Source organism: Colossoma macropomum, unplaced genomic scaffold (genome assembly GCF_904425465.1).
Source record: "Colossoma macropomum unplaced genomic scaffold, Colossoma_macropomum, whole genome shotgun sequence".
Lineage (NCBI taxonomy): Eukaryota > Metazoa > Chordata > Actinopteri > Characiformes > Serrasalmidae > Colossoma > Colossoma macropomum.
Window position 1 is genome coordinate 13347860 of NW_023494788.1, and position 18920 is coordinate 13366779.

The window sequence follows — 18920 nt, forward strand, 5'->3', positions numbered from 1 at the left end:
CAAAAATGGAGATGCAAGGTTTTGGTCTGATAGTGATGTTATATAGGAGTGCTCTTTCTCTTTATCTCTTGCACATACAACCTTATTGCACAAAAAAAGTAGAGGAGTTAGAGCCATCTCATTCAATACTGCATGCAATGCATTTTGTTACTTGTAAGGACAGTTTTATGTTTTTGGTGGCAGTTTTGAATTGACTATTGCCAAGTTGCTGTAGTTACGGGTAATAATAGTTTTAGCACCTATCTCTTCAATAATGGGATGTGTAAGATGTGATGCGAATTCCTTCCTAACATTTTTTATGATATACGTTGTTGGGCAGGGGCTTTAAACATGAGACATATCAGTGCTGTATTCTGATTAATACCACTTTTATTAGGGAAATAAAAATGTTTTCCATTGTACACCAGATGTTATTCTTGTTATTCTTTTCAAAAACTCTTCATATCCAAGATTGCTATAGGTGTCCATGCAAACCACTTTAAAAGCCAAGTAGCTTTCTTGCAGCTTTTTCTTTAGTTTTGTCGCTACACTGGCATTGTTAGAAACCATGGCTAGTAAAGAATTGTAAAAAATAATCTTGATTTGATATTGTTGTCTTTAGCTGGCCGACGCTACAAAATCCAGTATTTTACCTGCTTGCTGTTCTGGGAAAAAAAAAAAAAAAACACCACCACAAGTATCTCCAACATGTTAAGTTTACAGGAGAAGGCAAAAATGTTATTTACTTATTTAATGTTATTTACGTCATTTGTTTTAGAGGAGAGCAATTTTGGGCCAATTCCGCCAGTCCATTCATCATAAAATTTTGGTACCATGTAAAGAACAGCTGCGGTGTTCAAATGATACCTGAAAACGAAAAAACAGAAAAAATGGATACATTTATTTTAACAGCGATGATCTGCAAGAATTGACAGCAGTCACAAAAATAGTGTATGAGGTATATTTTCCCAAGACAAAGTGTCAAGTTGAAGCAATATGGTCTGCTTCAATGCCACTTAACGTGGACTTTTGTTTGTATGCAAGTACATATACACTCACTGGCCACTTGTATCTGCACTCATTGTGTTTCATCAGGTCCATGTACCATATAAAAGAACCTTGTAGTTCTACAATTACAGATTGTAGTCCATCTGTTTCTCTGCATCATTTGTTTACCCACCTTTGCCCTGTTCTTTAAATGGTCAAAAGAAAAAAACAGAAAAAATGGATACACAAGACCACAGAGCAGGTGTTTTTTGCGTGGTGGATCATTCTCAGCACTGCAGTGACATGGACGTAGTGGAGTGTTAGCATGTGTTATGATGAGTAGATCAGACACAGCAGTGTTATTGGAGTTTAAACACTGTGTCCACTCACTGTCCACTCTATTAAACACACCTACCTAGTTGGCACACCTTGTAGATGTAGTCAAAGACAACAGCTCATCTGTTGCTGCAGTTTGTGCTAGTCAGCCTCTAGTCCTTCATCAGTAGGCCAGAGGATGCTGTTGGCTTGTGATCCAGGGCAGTACTGAGAATGACCCGCCACCCAAATAATACCTGCTTAGTGGTCCTGGCCATTGGTGAACAGGGTAAATGGATAGTTAGCAAATTATGCAGACAAACAGATGGGCTACAATCCGTAATTGTATGTGTACATATGGTAAACAGACCACAAAAAATAGACAATGAGCGCCAATACAATGTATGTGTACCTAATAAAGTGGCTAATGAGTGCAGATATCAACTTACACAGCAGGACCCTATAATGATCACCAACCTCTCCACTGCTGCTTTTGACCAGTGGAGGGCACCAAATGACAGTCAAGGGTGTCCACTTTGGTGTGAGTCTCCAGGTTTATACTTGTAACAAGCACACAGGAGAGTCATGGCTTCATTTTACAGCTGGTTTAATCTGAACTGAACTCAAATTCAATGAATACAATATTCAGTGAAGTAGAATAAAAATAGTACTATTTATCTTCTAGTTACCCATGAAGATTACAGTATAAAGTGAAAGGTAAATTCTTGTTTCTCAGCTGATTAATACATAAGCTACAAACTCCTCAGCAAAAAAGTAGCAACTCAGCTAAAAAATGCACCTGAATTTTATCAGATAAAGAGACTTTATTTAAAAGCAGTAACTTTGTGTTTTGCCTAAAGGCAATAAAAGCTATAAAAAGGAAACAACTGTAGTGAGCCGAGTCTAATAGTAAACATAAGAGAGACTATGTCTTACTTGAGAATAAATGGGATTAGACAACATAGCAAGTAAAAAGATTCTTATAGAATCAGAAGATTGCCATTTTGACTGATGTAAGGTGAAGTAAAGATACATGAAATTATTTCAGATTCATTCAACTACAAGATTACCTACAGATAGAGAAAAAAATCACTCATACAAGCATAATTATAAAACAAACATGAAGGCAATTGCTAAAGCAGTAGTTAGTCCATTGTATGTCACCGCCTAGAAATTTCTTCTGCTAAATGTGCTTGTAGCCTCAGTTTTTTTCTCATCGTTCTGACTGCTTCAGGGTTCCACGGCCCTTCTGCAGGTAGTGTAAACAGTTCAGCCCTTAAGACCTCCTTTTCTTTCAAAACTGGAGAAAAAAAAAAAAGCAATTAAAAAAAATCCACATAAGATCCTCCCATCCCACGAAGGGCCCATCATTAGGAAACTGAAGAGATGGGGTTCACAGGAGAGCCCATTTGAGTCAGTACTTTGTCCAGCCATTGGAGGGGACCATGCAGATGAACTTCTATCCAGCAGGGAGTGCTGGTCACATCTTGTCGGTGGTACTCAGCCCCCCAACCCTGATGAGAGAGAATACCAAATATAGATGACAAGCCGTAAACTTGTGGGGAAAAAATAGGGGTTTAAAAATTAAGAATTGTTTACATTCCTTAAGTGCTATATTAACTGGAAAAATACCTTTACAAAGCTCATGCGAATGGTGCACATCTTGGTTAGTTCATAGACAGCCTCAAAGCCATGATTAACAGACTGGGCGAGGAGCTGGGCAAACTCCTGGTTGTTGAAGATCTTGAGGCTGCAGCCACTGGGGATCTTGCAGACAGTGGTGGGGTGGAAACCATGGTGGTAGTTGCAGTTCCTGCTCTGAACGAAAATGCTGGTATCGCTCAAACACTCAGCATACACCTCCCCTCCAACATAATACAGATGGACTCCTACAAATTGACAAAGGTAAAAAGGAAACACAACCTCAATTTTTTAGACATCAAATAGGAACCAAGAAAATGTTTTAATCTGCAGTGATTATGAAATGAGTTAATTTACAATGAGTAGCTGAGAGTAGAATCACCACATACTAATATATATATATATATATATATATATATATATATATATATATATATATATATATAGACACTTGAATGAAAAAAAACAAAAAACAAAAAAAACATAGAACCAGTAAGTTTTTCAACTCTGCCTTAGCGTAGAAAACGAAAAAAGAACAACGCCCTTGCTGGAGAATATCCTGAACTTTGCGCATACCTTTGCCAATATGGCGGCGGGTGTTTTCAATGGTGGAGTTGCGGTTGACGTTGGAGAGCAGGCCCAGGCAGAAGCGGTTCTTGTTATTGGATGGGTCAGTGAAGCCATCCACCAGCACGCTGGTAGAGGAGGCATGGTAAGCCTCACCCACGCGATTATTCAGCTCATAGTACACAATGGAGCACCAGTGACTGGGCTCCTCGTACTCGACAGGCTGCACATCTGATGGGAGGACAGAAAGTGCGGTTTAGGACAGTGTGAAATTTTGTATATTGTATATATTAATGATTTGCAACATAAACTAACAAGGGTGCAAAACAGGAGTAGGTGATATGGCAAAAATATAAACCATGATCCTTGAAGAAATTCTCTCTGTGTACAATATGCATCATGATATTTAGTTTTTCTGGAGCTTGATAAGTTGAAACAGACAAAAAAAAAAAACTGTACCAGTGGTGCCACATTAAAAAAAACTGAGTACAATACATTGTATTCAATGTTTCATATCGCTGCTGTCAGAACAAAACCTTAAATCTCCAAAAAGACAACTTTACAGGAGATAGAAAACACATACTTTAAAAGTAAAGTAAATCAACGTAACTAGACATTTTCCAAGTAATTTTGGGCCATTTCTTTTGGTCCATTCATCTAAGATTTAAATACAATCTAGGGCAACAGGTGTTTTCAAAAAACTGAAAAATGTTTTGTTCTGACAGCAGCAATATACTGCACTTAATCCAAATAAACTGGACCAGTTATTCTCTCCTTGTAATAAAACACAGTTAGTCAGTGATATCCATCAGATGGTCAAAATAGCTTATTGTGACATTATCACACTAGCAATAAATATCTTCATACTGCCCACCATTAGTGTACACTCAGCTCCCAATTCAATTTAATTCATGATGCTGATTTACAATTTGATATGCTCACAATATTTTGACCACAATTTGAAAGCCAAAAAAGATCAGTAATGAATATATACACACGTCTTCAACATCATACTAGTAAGACTAGAGCTGGGATGCAGGAGTGAGTGTGACAAGTGACAAATGTTGCTGGTGGGTTGCGACCTTTGATGTTCAACTGACTTTAGATGGCATAATTAATAGAATGAAGCTGATGATGCCCAACTCCACAATGCACGCTGCCACACACTGCTTCACACTTTTGCACACTGTGATGTATTGTGTACTGTTATTGTTGACATACCAGACAAAGCAAACTATCTAAACAAACAAAAGCAACTTTACATTGACTACAAAGCATCATCATAAAAGCACCCAAACAACCATTATAATCCAGCCCATATCACACAGTTTTGTGAGAAATAGGATGCTAGTTTGTTGATCACAGCACATCCAAAGTGGAGGCTGTGCCACCCTTACCTCCTCTGGGCATGTTCTGAGGCACCATGCTACTGCCAGTGTCCATGGACTGAGAGCCATCCTGCCCCATCTGCTCTTCCGGAGGCATATAGGCAGGGGGAGGGGTATCAGCTGGAAAAAGGACACCACAAAGAAAGCAGTTAGAAGTAGACACCACTGCCAACAAATGGCTCATCCACATCAATACCCTGGAGTGAATGTTTCAATGGATCTTTACCGGAAACCCTCCCACATATTATGGAAAGCTTTTAGTGTCTCATTTCACAAGTCTCTGACATCAAACGGCCATTCTAAACCACCCCATCACCCATCGCACTTCCCACAAGGAGATCTGGTTCCATCAAGAGTTCATGTAGAGCAAAATGAAAAAAAAGTAGTTTGATCGAGGAAGGAGGAACGATTTATCATGACAAACAGATGCTATAACTATAACTCATATAGGGCCTACAAAAAGTCATCCATCCTTTCAACTTATCACCATTTTCATCCACGCAAAGTTAATTATAAATCACTGGACGTGATGAGGTATGTGTACAAACATACAAACAAACAGATAGATTACCTTTATTTGAAAGTAAGTCTGTGTTGTATCACTATGCTAAATGATTGCACTGCATAATGATACAATCAATACAGTCAAACACAAATAGCCACTAGTTCTACATAATCCCTCATCACACCCCCTGGCATCACTCTCCATGAAGCTCAGGAAACTTGTCTCACACAAGCAATGAGGTTGCAAGGGCAAAGCTGATACAATGATGAACTGAGATGAATAAAAAGCAGCTTTAGTCTCTCTCTCCGACCGTTATAAAACATTAGCGTTCCTTACGCCTGACAGCACCCAGCCTGCGGATGCAGGCATCAGCAAATCCCACAGATCCAGAATGGGGAGCGGACAGGCTTGTGCCCAGCGATGGGCACTCACCAACACCACATTCATCTCATTGGGCTTTACTGTGCTGCTTAGCTGGCATTTCAATTGTTCATGACAGGGCCCTGCACTGTACAGCTGACCATCATAACTCATCAGCTTTTTGTACCACAGAAATCAAAATCATTAAACTTACCCATCTCATCAGTTCTGTTTGCCAGTGTTATATTTACAAACCAAAAACCCTATTGCACTCTATACATGCCATTTTAGCTTCAGTTAATATTTACATACCACTGCAATGCCTGCAATACTACTAAAAGGAACTTTGATGACAAATTCCTTGTGAAGATGTAAAGTTTTGCTTTAACACAGTTCACATCCAGCTGTACAGAGTAGTATAGCTAAGAGCATGCAGAATTGCAAATGTGAATACCTGGGAGCTGGAAGGGGCTGGATGGCCCTGAGCTGGCAGGGGAGTTTGGGTATGTGCCGCTACTGGCAGGAGAAGGTGGGTAAGGTGAATTTGGAGAGATGGGGAAGGAGCCCCCTCCACTGTGCTGCTGGAAGGACTCTGGGAAGGTGGCGTTCAGAGGCATATGTGGCTCATTGTGACTCAAGTTGCGGAACTGCACCAGAAGGCTGTGCTGGGGGTTGAACTCGCTGTGTCTGGGCACCAACACAGGAGGAAGTACTGATGGAGGAGAGGAAAAAAATGTGAAGGGTTTCATCCCAAAATGCATTTCATGGATTTCATTTTTCCATGATACACATTGCTGGGAGAGGGCTTTACACATACAGGAAATTTTAATGCTACATTGTAATTCCACCTTTATTAAAGAAATAAAAATGTGCCTTTGTTGATAAAGTGCGTAATATGTCAGCTGTTCATTTTAAGCCTCCTCTCCCTACAAATTAATATATACTACATTTTTGACTAGAGTTGGAGAACCGTTTTAGTAAGAAATGCACTATATACTCATTAATATATTAAAGGTTTATTAAATATTAATATTTAAATGTATTAAACTAACACATGTACTCTTTATAAACAGCATGTGTCCCAATATGTCCAAATATATGCTCTAAAAAGTGCAGAAAATTGGCTTTTGTTTACTGCTGAGGGCTTGTTAACTTACTTTCACTTAGAAAATCAACAAAACGTAATTTTAGCAAGGCGCATCTCAACTTTTCTACACAACTACATGTATGTATGAAAACTGATACATTGCAACGAGCAAGCTCTGGTTTCAAGGTAATAGTGAAAGCAAAACAGCTTCGTTTCTGTGTTTTCTCTCTCCTACGTGTCATGTGATATCTGTCCTTGAAAAGTTTAATACAGTACTCCCTATCCACAGCTTTTTCAGAGTGCAGCACAGGTTACACTAATCAGGAGGCCTTTCAGAGGCATGAGGAATTTGATAGTCCCAACACTCTGCAAATGGAAATTCATCATGAGAAACACTTTTATTCTGTCGATAACACCTGTTCATGAAATGCTTTACTCTGTGTGATACTACGTTGTCAGGGCTTACCAGGACTTTCCACCCTCTTGTAGTGGTAGGGGTTGATGCATACTTCTTTCTGTTTAGAGCCAAACGGGTATTCACACACCTCCAGGGGCTTAAGTTCGTGGTGGGACTGCAGGTCAGGCCAGCGCCACACACGGCAGTAGATGACGTGGGGGAGGCCCTTCCTGTGGGACACCTGCAGCCGACCATCCAGAGAGCGTGGGATGGTCACACACTTGCTGGGCTGCCCAGGGCTGCTCAAGGCCTTCTCCAGGTCCTCCATGGCACCCTTCTTCTTCTTTAGTTTCTTTACCAGCGCATCCACAGCCTTCTCAGCCCATTTCTCTTCTTCATCACCCTGTTTCCAGCCCAGCAGGCGTTTCACCGCTGGGCTGGTGAAGGAGAACAGGCTGGACATAGAGGTCATCGCACCAGGAAGAGGGAGCTGAACCGCTAGACAGGCTGCACTGGGCCAGGAGGATGGCTGTGTTTGTGTGTATGTGATAGGGGGTATTTAGGGAGTGGAGGGGCTTTAGCCTTGCGCAGCCAAGGACAGGAAACGGAGGCAGGACGCAGCTGCTGGTGCTCAGGAAGGCCTGCGGTGAAGGGGGGCGGGATGGGGGATGGGGGTGTTACCGGGTCACAACCACTCGAGAACTGGTGTAAGGGGCAAAGCAGGGAATGAACTGATGCTTGCAACTGCTCTTAAACTGATGGTTAACTGCAGATCGCGGGGCGAGCAGCTGGGCTAATCCATGCTAAACACAGGATATGCACAGGGAAAGGGCAAATTTATGGAACAGCACCTGCAAAACAGTGAAAAGATGCATTAAAACCACAAACACAATCTTCTGCTCAGAACTTTTCCGTACACCATAACAGTTTTTGAATTCAACTCTTAAAACACTTGCCCAAAACACTGCTCTTGATTATAAGCACAATCATCTGCAATTTTCACACAGATGTACTAAATCACAGGACCACATTGAACACAGAACTCCACCATTATGCTACTGCAAGTTGAGAAATACAAAACATTCAGCCCCAGATATATAGTAATTTACAATAAGATACTGCATGCTCATTAAACTGAGTGTCATAAATCACATTTTGATTGAATCAAAAGTGCAAGCACTCAAATCAATGGCACATTTGAGTCAATAGATCCTTCATCAACATTTACTATTCTTCTTTTCCATTTTGGGGTCTATTTGCTCAAACTACAACCACTAGCCAGCCATTGTTAAGCAAGGATACAACAATGTAACATGTACAACGTAACTGCCCAAAAATTTCACTCATTTACACAAAAGTACTTTACTAAGAAATTGTGACACAAAAAAAGATGCCAGAGATTCTGGAGCCATTAATTTACTTAATCTATGACAGACTACAAAATCTATGCCATTCCTTGCAATACCTTCACCTAAAAAGATTCGCAGAATAATCTTGGTTAGGCTGTGTACAAGAGATTGTCCTTTTCAGTCTTTCAAAAGGAAAAAAAGCACTCATTTTGACAAGTGCTGCCTGGGAAGTACCCGTTTACCATGTGTTGTGGTGCGCTATAACAGAGCACTATTGTGTTGCATCTGTAAGCAAAAGGCTCTCCATGCCCCACCCAGGGAACTCTCAGAGCGAGTCAGCAGGACAGACAGAGAACAGCACGGCAGAGCAGAGCCCAGCTGCTGGAAACGTTGTGAGCAAAGCAGGACAAAAAGGATATCAGGCCACTGTGAGCCACTTCCTGTAGCCACATCCCTTCCCCTTGACCTCTTCTTCAGCTGCCAAACATCAGCCCCAACCCATCAGGAGAAACGGTTACTATTCAGAGGACACCCAGGTCCATGAAGACATGGTAGCAGTAGCTAACATTTACGAACAACACTATTAATCATTTGGGAACATTTTTGAGTGATTGGACAGTAGACGGCAGAGTCCAGCCAGGGATGATACAGCTCCTCTCTGTACTCTAGCTGCCTAAAGTAGGTCATCTCTTCTCACTTCTGCCTCAGCCCCCTCAGAACCCAGGGCTGTCCCTCTGTTGTCCAGCCCCTGCATGGGCACTGGCAAGCAGACCACTGCAGGGGTAGCAGAAGCAATCAGAGAGGTCAGGCATTAAAATCATTAAAGCAATGGTTCAGCGAAAATGTGAATTTACACAATTTTCCTTTTACCTCAAATATAGTAAATTGGATAAGACATGTTTGTTGTTCAAAGATTGATTTTTGTTTTGAAAATTTAACTATGCAATAGTGGAAGTCTTAGTCACCTAAAGTTTTTGAAGAATTCAAGGCACTTCATAAACAAAGCCTTCCCTATCAGCAACAGTGAACACTTCACTGATCTAGATGCTTGTTCCAACCACACCGAAGCTTTAATCGTGTGTGTCTGATGACAATACAATAACCTTTACTACAGGAAGCAGAGGACATGGTTTCTAGATATACAAATACCAAAGCCCTACACACAAATCCATTCCCTATAGTCTAGAACAAACACACTAGATCCAGCCTACAATAGTTGTCTGCTTCTTACATCGCCTAATTGAAAACCAATCAAAGGCATTTACCTCTATTGATCTTTCCAGTCTTCATGGACAGCCTCCCACTGCACTAAAGCTCATCTACCGGAGCAGGCCTTACAGAAACCTTAATGATGTTGGAAAAAATATGGCTCGCAGCTGTAAATGCAGCCCTACCATCACTACATAAAAAATGAACATAACTGACTCAGTGTAGGCCAAGCATGGCCCAGACAAAACACATATAAAGCCCTGGCACGAGCAAACATTTGTGCTATGGGATCTATCCCTGAACAAAAAGATCTTCGTAATTGGTTTCCCAAAAAATAAAAATAGTGGGGAGATGTCACACCCATATACAGCTGAGGTGCAGTGGGCTTTACTGGGCTTTGTTTTATTTGTCTTGACACCATACAGCCCCCTGTCTCTGGAGACTTACATCATCCACACAAATGGGACAGCCCCTTTTTTCGCAATACAGCAATGTTTACTGTTCTACTACTCTTTTGGGACTGAATGCAGAACAGTATCTTCCAAAAGAGCCTATTCTGGATGATCACCTTATAAGTTTACTCATGAATTTTCTGCATCAGGACCCAAGCCCTTTAACATACACCTTTCTACATCCATGCAACAGGGATGATGAAAGTCTAAATTAATAAAAGAAATGTGAAAAGGACATTTATTAAACACACTTTACTAAAAATCAGATGTTATTTCAGGTACCCAGAGGCGTTCACTGGAGAAAAAAAAATCAGTTGATTACGTAAGGAAAGCAATAACAGCACATTAACCCACCGATGGTTTGGAGAAAAAAAGTCATTATGTTTCGTTTATGCCTTAAATTAAGACATTATATTAACGCATTCATTAAAACACAAAGTGAGTGAACTGTCCTGTCTAACTATCATCTAAAACAATTTCAACAGCAGAAAATGATCACATCTGCTGTAAACACCTTGTCATTTGCAATGTCTAGTTAAAGTATCAGTTCAGTAGAGTAACAAGAAATGGACAAAAATTAAAATACATTGAAATAAACAAACAAAAACTATAACAACAACTGAATATTCGAAACAGTGCACTGAAATTTATACTACAGTTCTGCCAAACGCTTCTTTGAGCATCTTTGAAGATTTTTGTAAAATCCATAATACATTAAAAAAACAAAGTTACTGATGCAGTTTATGTTAAGTATCAGATGCACATTTTAATTGTGCTTTTCTGACACTGATATTTCTGTTTTGTTGAAATTTAATTATGGAGGGGGTGAGAGGAAGTTGAAAATAGATGAGCCAGTTCAGATTCTGTTTCGTTTACAGTTCATTCGTGAAATGACATGCTATGATTTGTTAGGAAATAAAATTTGTGTTAATCTGTGTACAATATAACTAGTGCTCTATAGAATAAAGACATTGTATTATATAACACACCAAAAGTCAAACATTTATCCTCAGAGCCCAAAAACTGTCGATTAGTACAGTCCTTATACACGGCATATGCTTCAGCAACTATATCCATCATGAAACCCCAGTTCTACTCACAAAGCGTGTAACATTGACCTTGACACTGAAATTGATATTCGTTTAGGTTCTTTATTATTCAGAGCTAAACTTCAAGTGCATTGCTATATGCATACATCCCTTGAAACCCAGACTGCTTGTGCCAGGTTAAAGAGTAGGATCAGCTCAAATCAGTAACTAAACCACCACAATGTACTTCAGCTTAAAGCACTGACAGCACATTATAAATTAATGTGTTTAGGTTTCTCCCTTTATTTCTTACAACAGAACTTTGTCTTGTCTTCTTTAAACCTTTAAACAGCAAATCTATTTCACACAACAGTTCAGCATGCTTAAAACAACCCTGATGAATTATTTCTCCAAAAGATCCCCACACACCTGCTCTTTAGTGCATCTGCACTGAAGACATGGCAGGAAACACTGCACTGAAATGATGTTCGCAGCAGTGGCTTGATAGTCAAAAACTATCAAAAGCCATGAGCACAGTGATTGTTATTTGATGTTTCACATATTGCGCTGCACTAAATTCAATAAGACATGACTGATTACACAGAAACAGCCAGTTGGACAGGGTTCTTTAAATAGTGATACCCATGACCCATTTTTTTAAAAAAAACCCATATTGTAATGTAAATTACCACAATACTTATAAAATATTGTTACAAAACCCACCCCTACAACTAGGGAGGGTGATATGGCAAAATCTGAGGTTTGATAAGTTGGACCAGAAAAAAAACCCTGAGTAATGCCATTTTTAAAAAAAAATAAAACTGCACCAGTTAACTGTCCAGTAAAAAAACAAATTATGCTCTCATTGCAGTTGGAAACTGTTCTTTAAGTAGTGACAGGATCCACAATGAGCTCATAACTTATCACAATAACGATAAAATTTTTTTCATATCGCCCACTACTACCTATAACTGTCTTTAAATCCTGAATATGTTGACCATGCCTTGGGATGTACTGAGCTCACCCCATCCCAACACTTTCCAACCAAGACCAACAAACCCAAACACTGGCTGGGTGTGCCATAACCAGTCTGATTTTGGATCACTCTCTCATTTGGCCTGTCAGTATCCCTTCTGAGCCTTTTAATGCAAAACAGCCTGTGTGTGTTGGAGAAGCCTGGGTCTGTAAGTGTAACACGCATCAGACAGCAAGTAGTAAGATTAGGCAATATTTAAACTGATGAACTCCTAGCTGGGGCTGTATGTGTACAGCACAGAGATAAGCTATCTGGAAAGTGGTAAGGTCAGGAAAGCAAGCTATTGCCATTAATAGTGCATCTACACACATTTTATCAGTATCAGAGGAAACCACTGATGCTACAGATGTGAACCATTTTTAAAACGATGGTTATTCTTTTCAGGGTAATGAAGAAAAAAAGTACTTGCCAAATATAAAACGACCAACGACACTCGCCCAAAAACACAAATGAATCACAGACTGTAGAGTTTAATACGGACAAAAGAGCACATAACCCTAACACAAACGCTTCTAAGGACGTTATTTTTAAGTTGGGTACTGGTCAGAGGTTTTATTAAATAATATCCATATCACCCATTTCAGCAGTGAGGCTGATATCGCTGCGGTTTGTTGTTATAAAAGGCATCTTTATTTTCCTCATGATGCTCAAGCGTAAACACGACTGTATGTGCACAGCACAGATGTGCTTGTAGCGCTCGGGTTTAAGTTAGATGTGCCAAACCGGTTTGAGTATTGATAACAGGAGGTAGATATAACTCTTCCAACTTAATAAAACCATCTATGACTAAGTTTACTGGCTATCAAACAGTAGCGGCCAAGAAGACACGCCACGACACGCATCTGCAGCTCAGCTTGTACTCGGGCTGCCGCCTCACATCATCGGCACTGTAACGTTACTTCACACAAACAGCCGAAGCCGACGAGGCTGTTAAACGGAGTTCAGCGTTTTATCCTTCCGCTCCAAACTCACTCTCTAACCGGACAAGACGGTGTTCTATAGTTAGCATAGCCAGGCTAGCTACGAACAAGCTGGCTAGTAAGCTAACTAACAGAGTTCGTTGTTCAGAAAGTTAGTGCTGGCTAGCTGTTAGCTAGCAAGATAGGTTAGCTCCTCAGTGAACGTGAAAACTTTGCGGGCCACAGTTTACAGAGTCAAATAAACAACAAGCTAAAGTATGATAAAAACATCTACACAACCTGTTCCGTAAAAAAGAGCTTTCTGGGTCGCATATCTTATTTCACATCAGCCCAGCGTTACATTAGCACAAAAAGAATTAGCAAGCTAGCCAGGGAAAACTTTTTCAATCACTTCTCGACACCCCACCCCCCCTGCGGAAAACAGCCCAGCTAACTAACTATCCCGAGTCAAATAAAGTGGTTTAAGAGCCATCGAAACTTGTTTGTCTGCTGGTGGATTATCAAAAGATTGCATACCTTTGATAAATGTCGTACCGCTCCTCGACCTTTCCTCTGTTTTACTAACACCAACATGAAGGAGGATTTTTTTTTCCTTTTTTTCTATCCGTCTTTCCCCCGCTCCTCGTCTCTCCTGCCCTGGCGTCAAAGAGACTGGAGCCGGAGAACTTCAGCCCATATCCATCCGCCCATTTGACAGTCACTCTCTCTGCTGGTTCTCAGTCTTATTTGCTAGTTGGTGTAGGTAGAGATCAGAGGTGGGTAGAAACTAGCTGCATGTAATCAAGTAAGAATTTGGTGGATTTGGCTTTTCTGAGTTTTTTAAACTGCAAATACCTTTGCTTGTAATCATGTATGTTTATGAAGAAAGGAATCTACTCTTTTACACTGTTGGATTTTAGCATCTTTACTGCTTTTCGATTGGTCACACCTCTGATTTTGGAGTACTACCATTTTCTTTTAGATCACAAGGATCCAAAAGAGAAGAATAGCACCTTCAGTTCTCATGCTGAGAAATGAGAGATGCACTACGACATTCCACTGCAGTTCTAAAGGTTGCTCAGTAGTTTTTTGACCTGATCCTGTTGTACATCTACAATCTCTAAGTTGAAAGCTGAAAGATACTTTTACTCGAGTTGTATTTCACCAAAGTAACAAAACTTTTACTTGAGTATAGGTTTAGGCTACTCTACTCACCACTGATAGGGATGAGCAATACCACAAACTATCTTTATGATCCAAAGACCTGTGTATAAATATTTCTGTTTATCCAGCAAAAAAAATAGCGTTCATCAATATATGTATATATATATATGTATATATATATATATATGCCTTTACATTAGTATTAAATAAACTACCAAATAAATTGACCATTGAGTGGAATATCTCTGTGCCCATGTGTGTTTATGTGAAGCAGAAGGTGGTAGGAAAAGTAGTTCCTATCCTGCACATTTATATTTTCAAAGACACATTAAGTTTAATAAAAAGACAGATTCTTAGTGTTTTATCCCAGTCAGTTTACTGCTCAAAGAAACCCTTCATATCAATATTTCCATGTGAGGATCGATCCTCAAAAAGAAACACAGGATTGCAAGTATCAATCCGCCCATTCCCATCTAGATGAACTTCACAGACAAATATCATGACTTACTGCTCTGAATCTGTTTGTAAAACAAGTCTTGCTTGAATGCAAATGGATGATATTGAAAGATTGGCCTGTCAAGCCAACCTAGCTTGGCTTACAGAAAAGAACAGTTCAGTCAATTGAACATGAATCTGAAATCATAATGCATTCTTCTTCCAAACCATGATGTATTTCTGAGTGCAACATGCCATCGTGGAGGGTCCCTGAGTGTTCGCTCTTGATGACAGCTGGAGGTGGTGGGAGAGGGAGGCAAAATGTGATATCATTGGTCAATACTATTTTACCCCACCTGCTGGTACACAGTGATGAAAGCAAAACTTAGAAGACATTTTTGTAAACTAGCTATGTAAACTAATTAATTAACCTGTACGTTTTAGTCTTCAAAGAGTGAATTACGGAGGGGCCTAATTAAAGGAATGGAAGAGATGAGTACATTGAATTAAGTAGGTGGTCAAACACTTTTGCTTTAATGCAGATGCTGCTATGGTTTAGATTTTAGATTTTTAAAAGGTATTATTAATTTAATTGGTTACTCTTCCTCACTGTGATTGTGTGATATTTCTAAATTAAGGATGCACAGAGGCCTGTCTGCGCTGGCATTGTTGATTCGTCACTGTATATACAGTGTCTTGAGTGTAAAATGTCATTCTATTTCTGAATAAGCAGTCCACGTATATCAGTTGTGGTCATTTATAAATATTTGAGAATAAGTGTATTTGATTGATTGCTCTTATTACTCCACAGTGCCAAGTTACAGCAATCGTGTGTGAGTAGCGGCGTTTTGGCGGAAGGACACCTTCAGTCTGCACTTCTTTCCAATGGACTGTCCTGGCTGTTCTGCAGCTGCGTGACGTCACGTACTTTGGCTCCACTCTGTCTGGCTTTGAAAACTTCACAAGATGGGCGACCAATCAGGAGGCGCGAGGCTGCGCAGACGCACAAGGTCATTATTCTTTTTAATTGATTTATTTGACCAATTTGGAGATTATTTTACGCGTTTTCCTGTCTACGTATCTGTCCGTCAGATTTCCAGTGATTTCCGATGTTTTATATGTGGAATTTACCCAGTTTGCAGGTAAAGAAAAAAATACAACCTCGTTATAGGTTGTTATATTAACATCTGCTTAATTTAGGCATATAATAGTGAAACCTGGGGGTTGCACAACATGGACTGACATTTGGTGCAAAATGTCACAGCAGTACAATTAAATCCGCTTCTATCACATCTATCACATTCTGCATAATTTAATCACTGAGATGACCACTTTAAAGTGATGCATTGTGAAGAAACGTACCGACTTGGATTTCTTTACAGTGGTGATGATAGGAGCCAGTGTTCTTGATGTCTACAATACAAATACAGGCCTTTTTTACTACCAAAACCACCAGTGAACCTAAATATATCTTGTAATATATATATATATATATATATATATATATATATATATATATATATATATATATATCTTTCAGAGGCATTAAACACATCAGACGTCTGGATCCTATCACAACCACTGTGAAGAATTCTGATTCGGCAAGTTTCTCTAGAACAGAGAATTCCACATCAAACCACTCTGAATGACTTAATTTACATCTTAATGATTCAATTATGCAGACAGTTTGAAAAAGTGGTGGATTTCCCCTTTTAAGGCCTGTTTGTATATAAAAAAGCAACGTTTGCTGGCATGGCATTGTAACACAATGACTTTTACATCAGTCACATTCAGACCTGCATCATTTTTACAGCATCTACATTCAGCTGTAGATCTATAGTGTTATACAGTGAGACCAAAGCTGGTGGTTACACAACATGGGCACATATAGCCCATTTGGTACAGAATGTAATTTGTTGAATCAAATCAGTAAAAAATTGTACGATAGAGCAATTTACAATATAAATTCAAAATCTGTGATGATAAAAGGTAATTGTGAATGTTTTAATGTTCCACGAGTGTCCAGCAGGTGGCAGTCTTTGTCTAGTAAAGTCATTCCTGAAGGAGGACCTGGGCCTCGTAGTTTAGGGCCTACTGGAGCACAGATGCTTCTGAACTCTTAAATTGTTTGCTGTGTTGTATTTTTATATTACTACTATTCTCACCATGAATCAATGCAGACTACAACTGTGTCTTATTCAAGTATTATAGTCTTACACACTTATTACATGTGGATCTGTCAGGCCTCTGTAAATGAGCCATTACCTTTATTCTGCTTTCATGGAAGAGTGGTTTGAGCATCAAAAAGCACTGAATTTATCTCCATAGGGAGCAACACAGCAAGATAGAGATGGGAAAACCTTGCATCTGGTCTGCTTCTCAGACTTTTTGGATAGACTGAGAGAAGATTTACATGCCCATGGATGTTTTACCTCCTGCACTGTATAATATACACAATATAAGCATTCACTAATAAAAAAAAGAAATAAAAGTGAACTTAAAGGACTATTATAATGTGTTTATGTATTATGTGAACAAACTGGGTTCAGCAATCCCATTTTGGTAAAGTTATTTTTCATTAAAGAAATTTTCATTCACTCAAACAGATGCCACTTAATTGAAGTCATCACTGTGGGACTATTATCATTATAGCATCTTTCTTCATTCCATAAAAGCATATAGACTGTGATGATAGTTTCATCCCGTGAGTTTTGCAGTCCCTGGTGCCCTGAAACTCCAGTCTGCTCTCACTGGGTGTCCAGCCTGCAGCATAAGGGAGCTATTGTGAGTGAAGCCCACACAGTAAAAGGCCAGGGCAGAGGGCAGCAGCTGTAGCACAGGTCACGTATGTTGAAGAAAATTTGAGTCCTTAACCAAAACATCTGCCTCTGCATGTAACAGGGGTGCCCCTGTATTGTAATCACAAAGGAGAGGCCTATTCTTTGATGCTCGGCGGTTCTCATCAGTTTATCACCTTTTTTATGTAGGTTTCCTAGCAGGAAAACCAAACACAGCCTGGTGTTGTTATTGTAAACTGTTTCTTTCTTCAGTGAGGTCACGATTGGCTAAGAAGAACAGCTCAACAGCATTTGAAAAGGAGAGTTAATAGGAAATCTATGACGTGCATGAAATTGTTATGAAATTCTGCTTCTAATGAAGCATTGGTTGGGTTCAGTTTCAAGCTTTTTGTGGTCTTGCCTCTTACTGTCTTTTATTTAGGAAACATTTCTTACATTTCTACTGTAACCTCCATTCTGCTGAGACTGTAACTAATGTTTCTTATGGCTTTTTGTTCCTTTATCCTCCTTGAACAGCACTGTGGAGTTGGCATATGGAGAGTCCAACACCACATTATAGCGAGTGTTAATAACTCCGCATATGTTTCACATTACAGACAGCTTCACACACTGAGCTAGATTCCATAAGTCATCTCTATGTCAACAAGGTCCAAAAGAAGACACTCCCTCCAACACACAAATACAGCTAACACTGTGAGTTAGCAGCCCTCTATTTTCTTAGACTTGAAGACGGAGGTTCAAGCATACAGAACTGAGCAAAAGTCAACTTTTTTTTTTGATATTTAGTGTGTCCACCTTTTTCCTTTATTATGGCTTCTGTTTTTGAGAGAGTTTTTCAAAGAAATCCAAAGAGATATTTTTCCACCAAAGTTCAGTCTTAGAAGTTGGTTGCAGTGTCTGTTTCTCACATTGCAACTAATCCCAAAAACATTTAATGATGTTGAGGTCTGGGCTCTGGGGTGGCCAGTCCATTGTTCTAAGAACACCAGCAGTCCTTATTTGATTTGTAAATTTTCTTTTTTGTTGTCTATTTCCTTTTCCCAGTAACATCTTCTTGATACATGTCCTTTGAGACCCATAGCGTTGAGTTGTCTTCTCACAGTGGAAGAATGGACAGAATTTTTTCCAATCTGAAGCAGGAGTGAAGCTTGATTTTCTCCTATGAAAGCTTTAAGTGCTGTTAGACTGATGGTGACAGTTTTGATCTACCAGGTCTTGCATGGTTATTACGAGTCCTGTTTTCTCTGCATTTTTCACCATTTTTCTCCCCAATTTAGTCTTATCCAGTCTCACCCAGTAGCTAGGAGAGCAAAAGCAAACACAA

At 39.6% G+C, this 18920-nt stretch overlaps 1 protein-coding gene across 1 annotated transcript; it reads right to left on the reverse strand.

Moving 5' to 3' along the window:
* Positions 1 to 1871: 1871 nt before the first annotated feature.
* Positions 1872 to 13877, reverse strand: smad5 (SMAD family member 5). The gene is made up of 7 exons (XM_036568538.1): positions 13737 to 13877; positions 7296 to 8077; positions 6197 to 6454; positions 4887 to 4997; positions 3499 to 3720; positions 2914 to 3170; positions 1872 to 2795 (listed from the first exon to the last, which is right to left on the reverse strand). Exons 2-7 carry the CDS (start codon positions 7696 to 7698, stop codon positions 2652 to 2654), a joined length of 1395 nt encoding a protein of 464 aa, XP_036424431.1. The 5' UTR covers positions 7699 to 8077; positions 13737 to 13877; the 3' UTR covers positions 1872 to 2651.
* Positions 13878 to 18920: the final 5043 nt, after the last annotated feature.

Coding starts and splice junctions, on each gene's coding strand:
- smad5 (XM_036568538.1), bottom strand. CDS start 7,698: ATGACCTCTATGTCCAGCCTGTTCTCCTTCACCAGCCCAGCGGTGAAA. Junction 6,455..7,295: donor CAAGAGGGTGGAAAGTCCTG/GTAAGCCCTGAC, acceptor CTCCTCCATCAG/TACTTCCTCCTGTGTTGGTG. Junction 4,998..6,196: donor CAGCCCCTTCCAGCTCCCAG/GTATTCACATTT, acceptor TCCTTTTTCCAG/CTGATACCCCTCCCCCTGCC.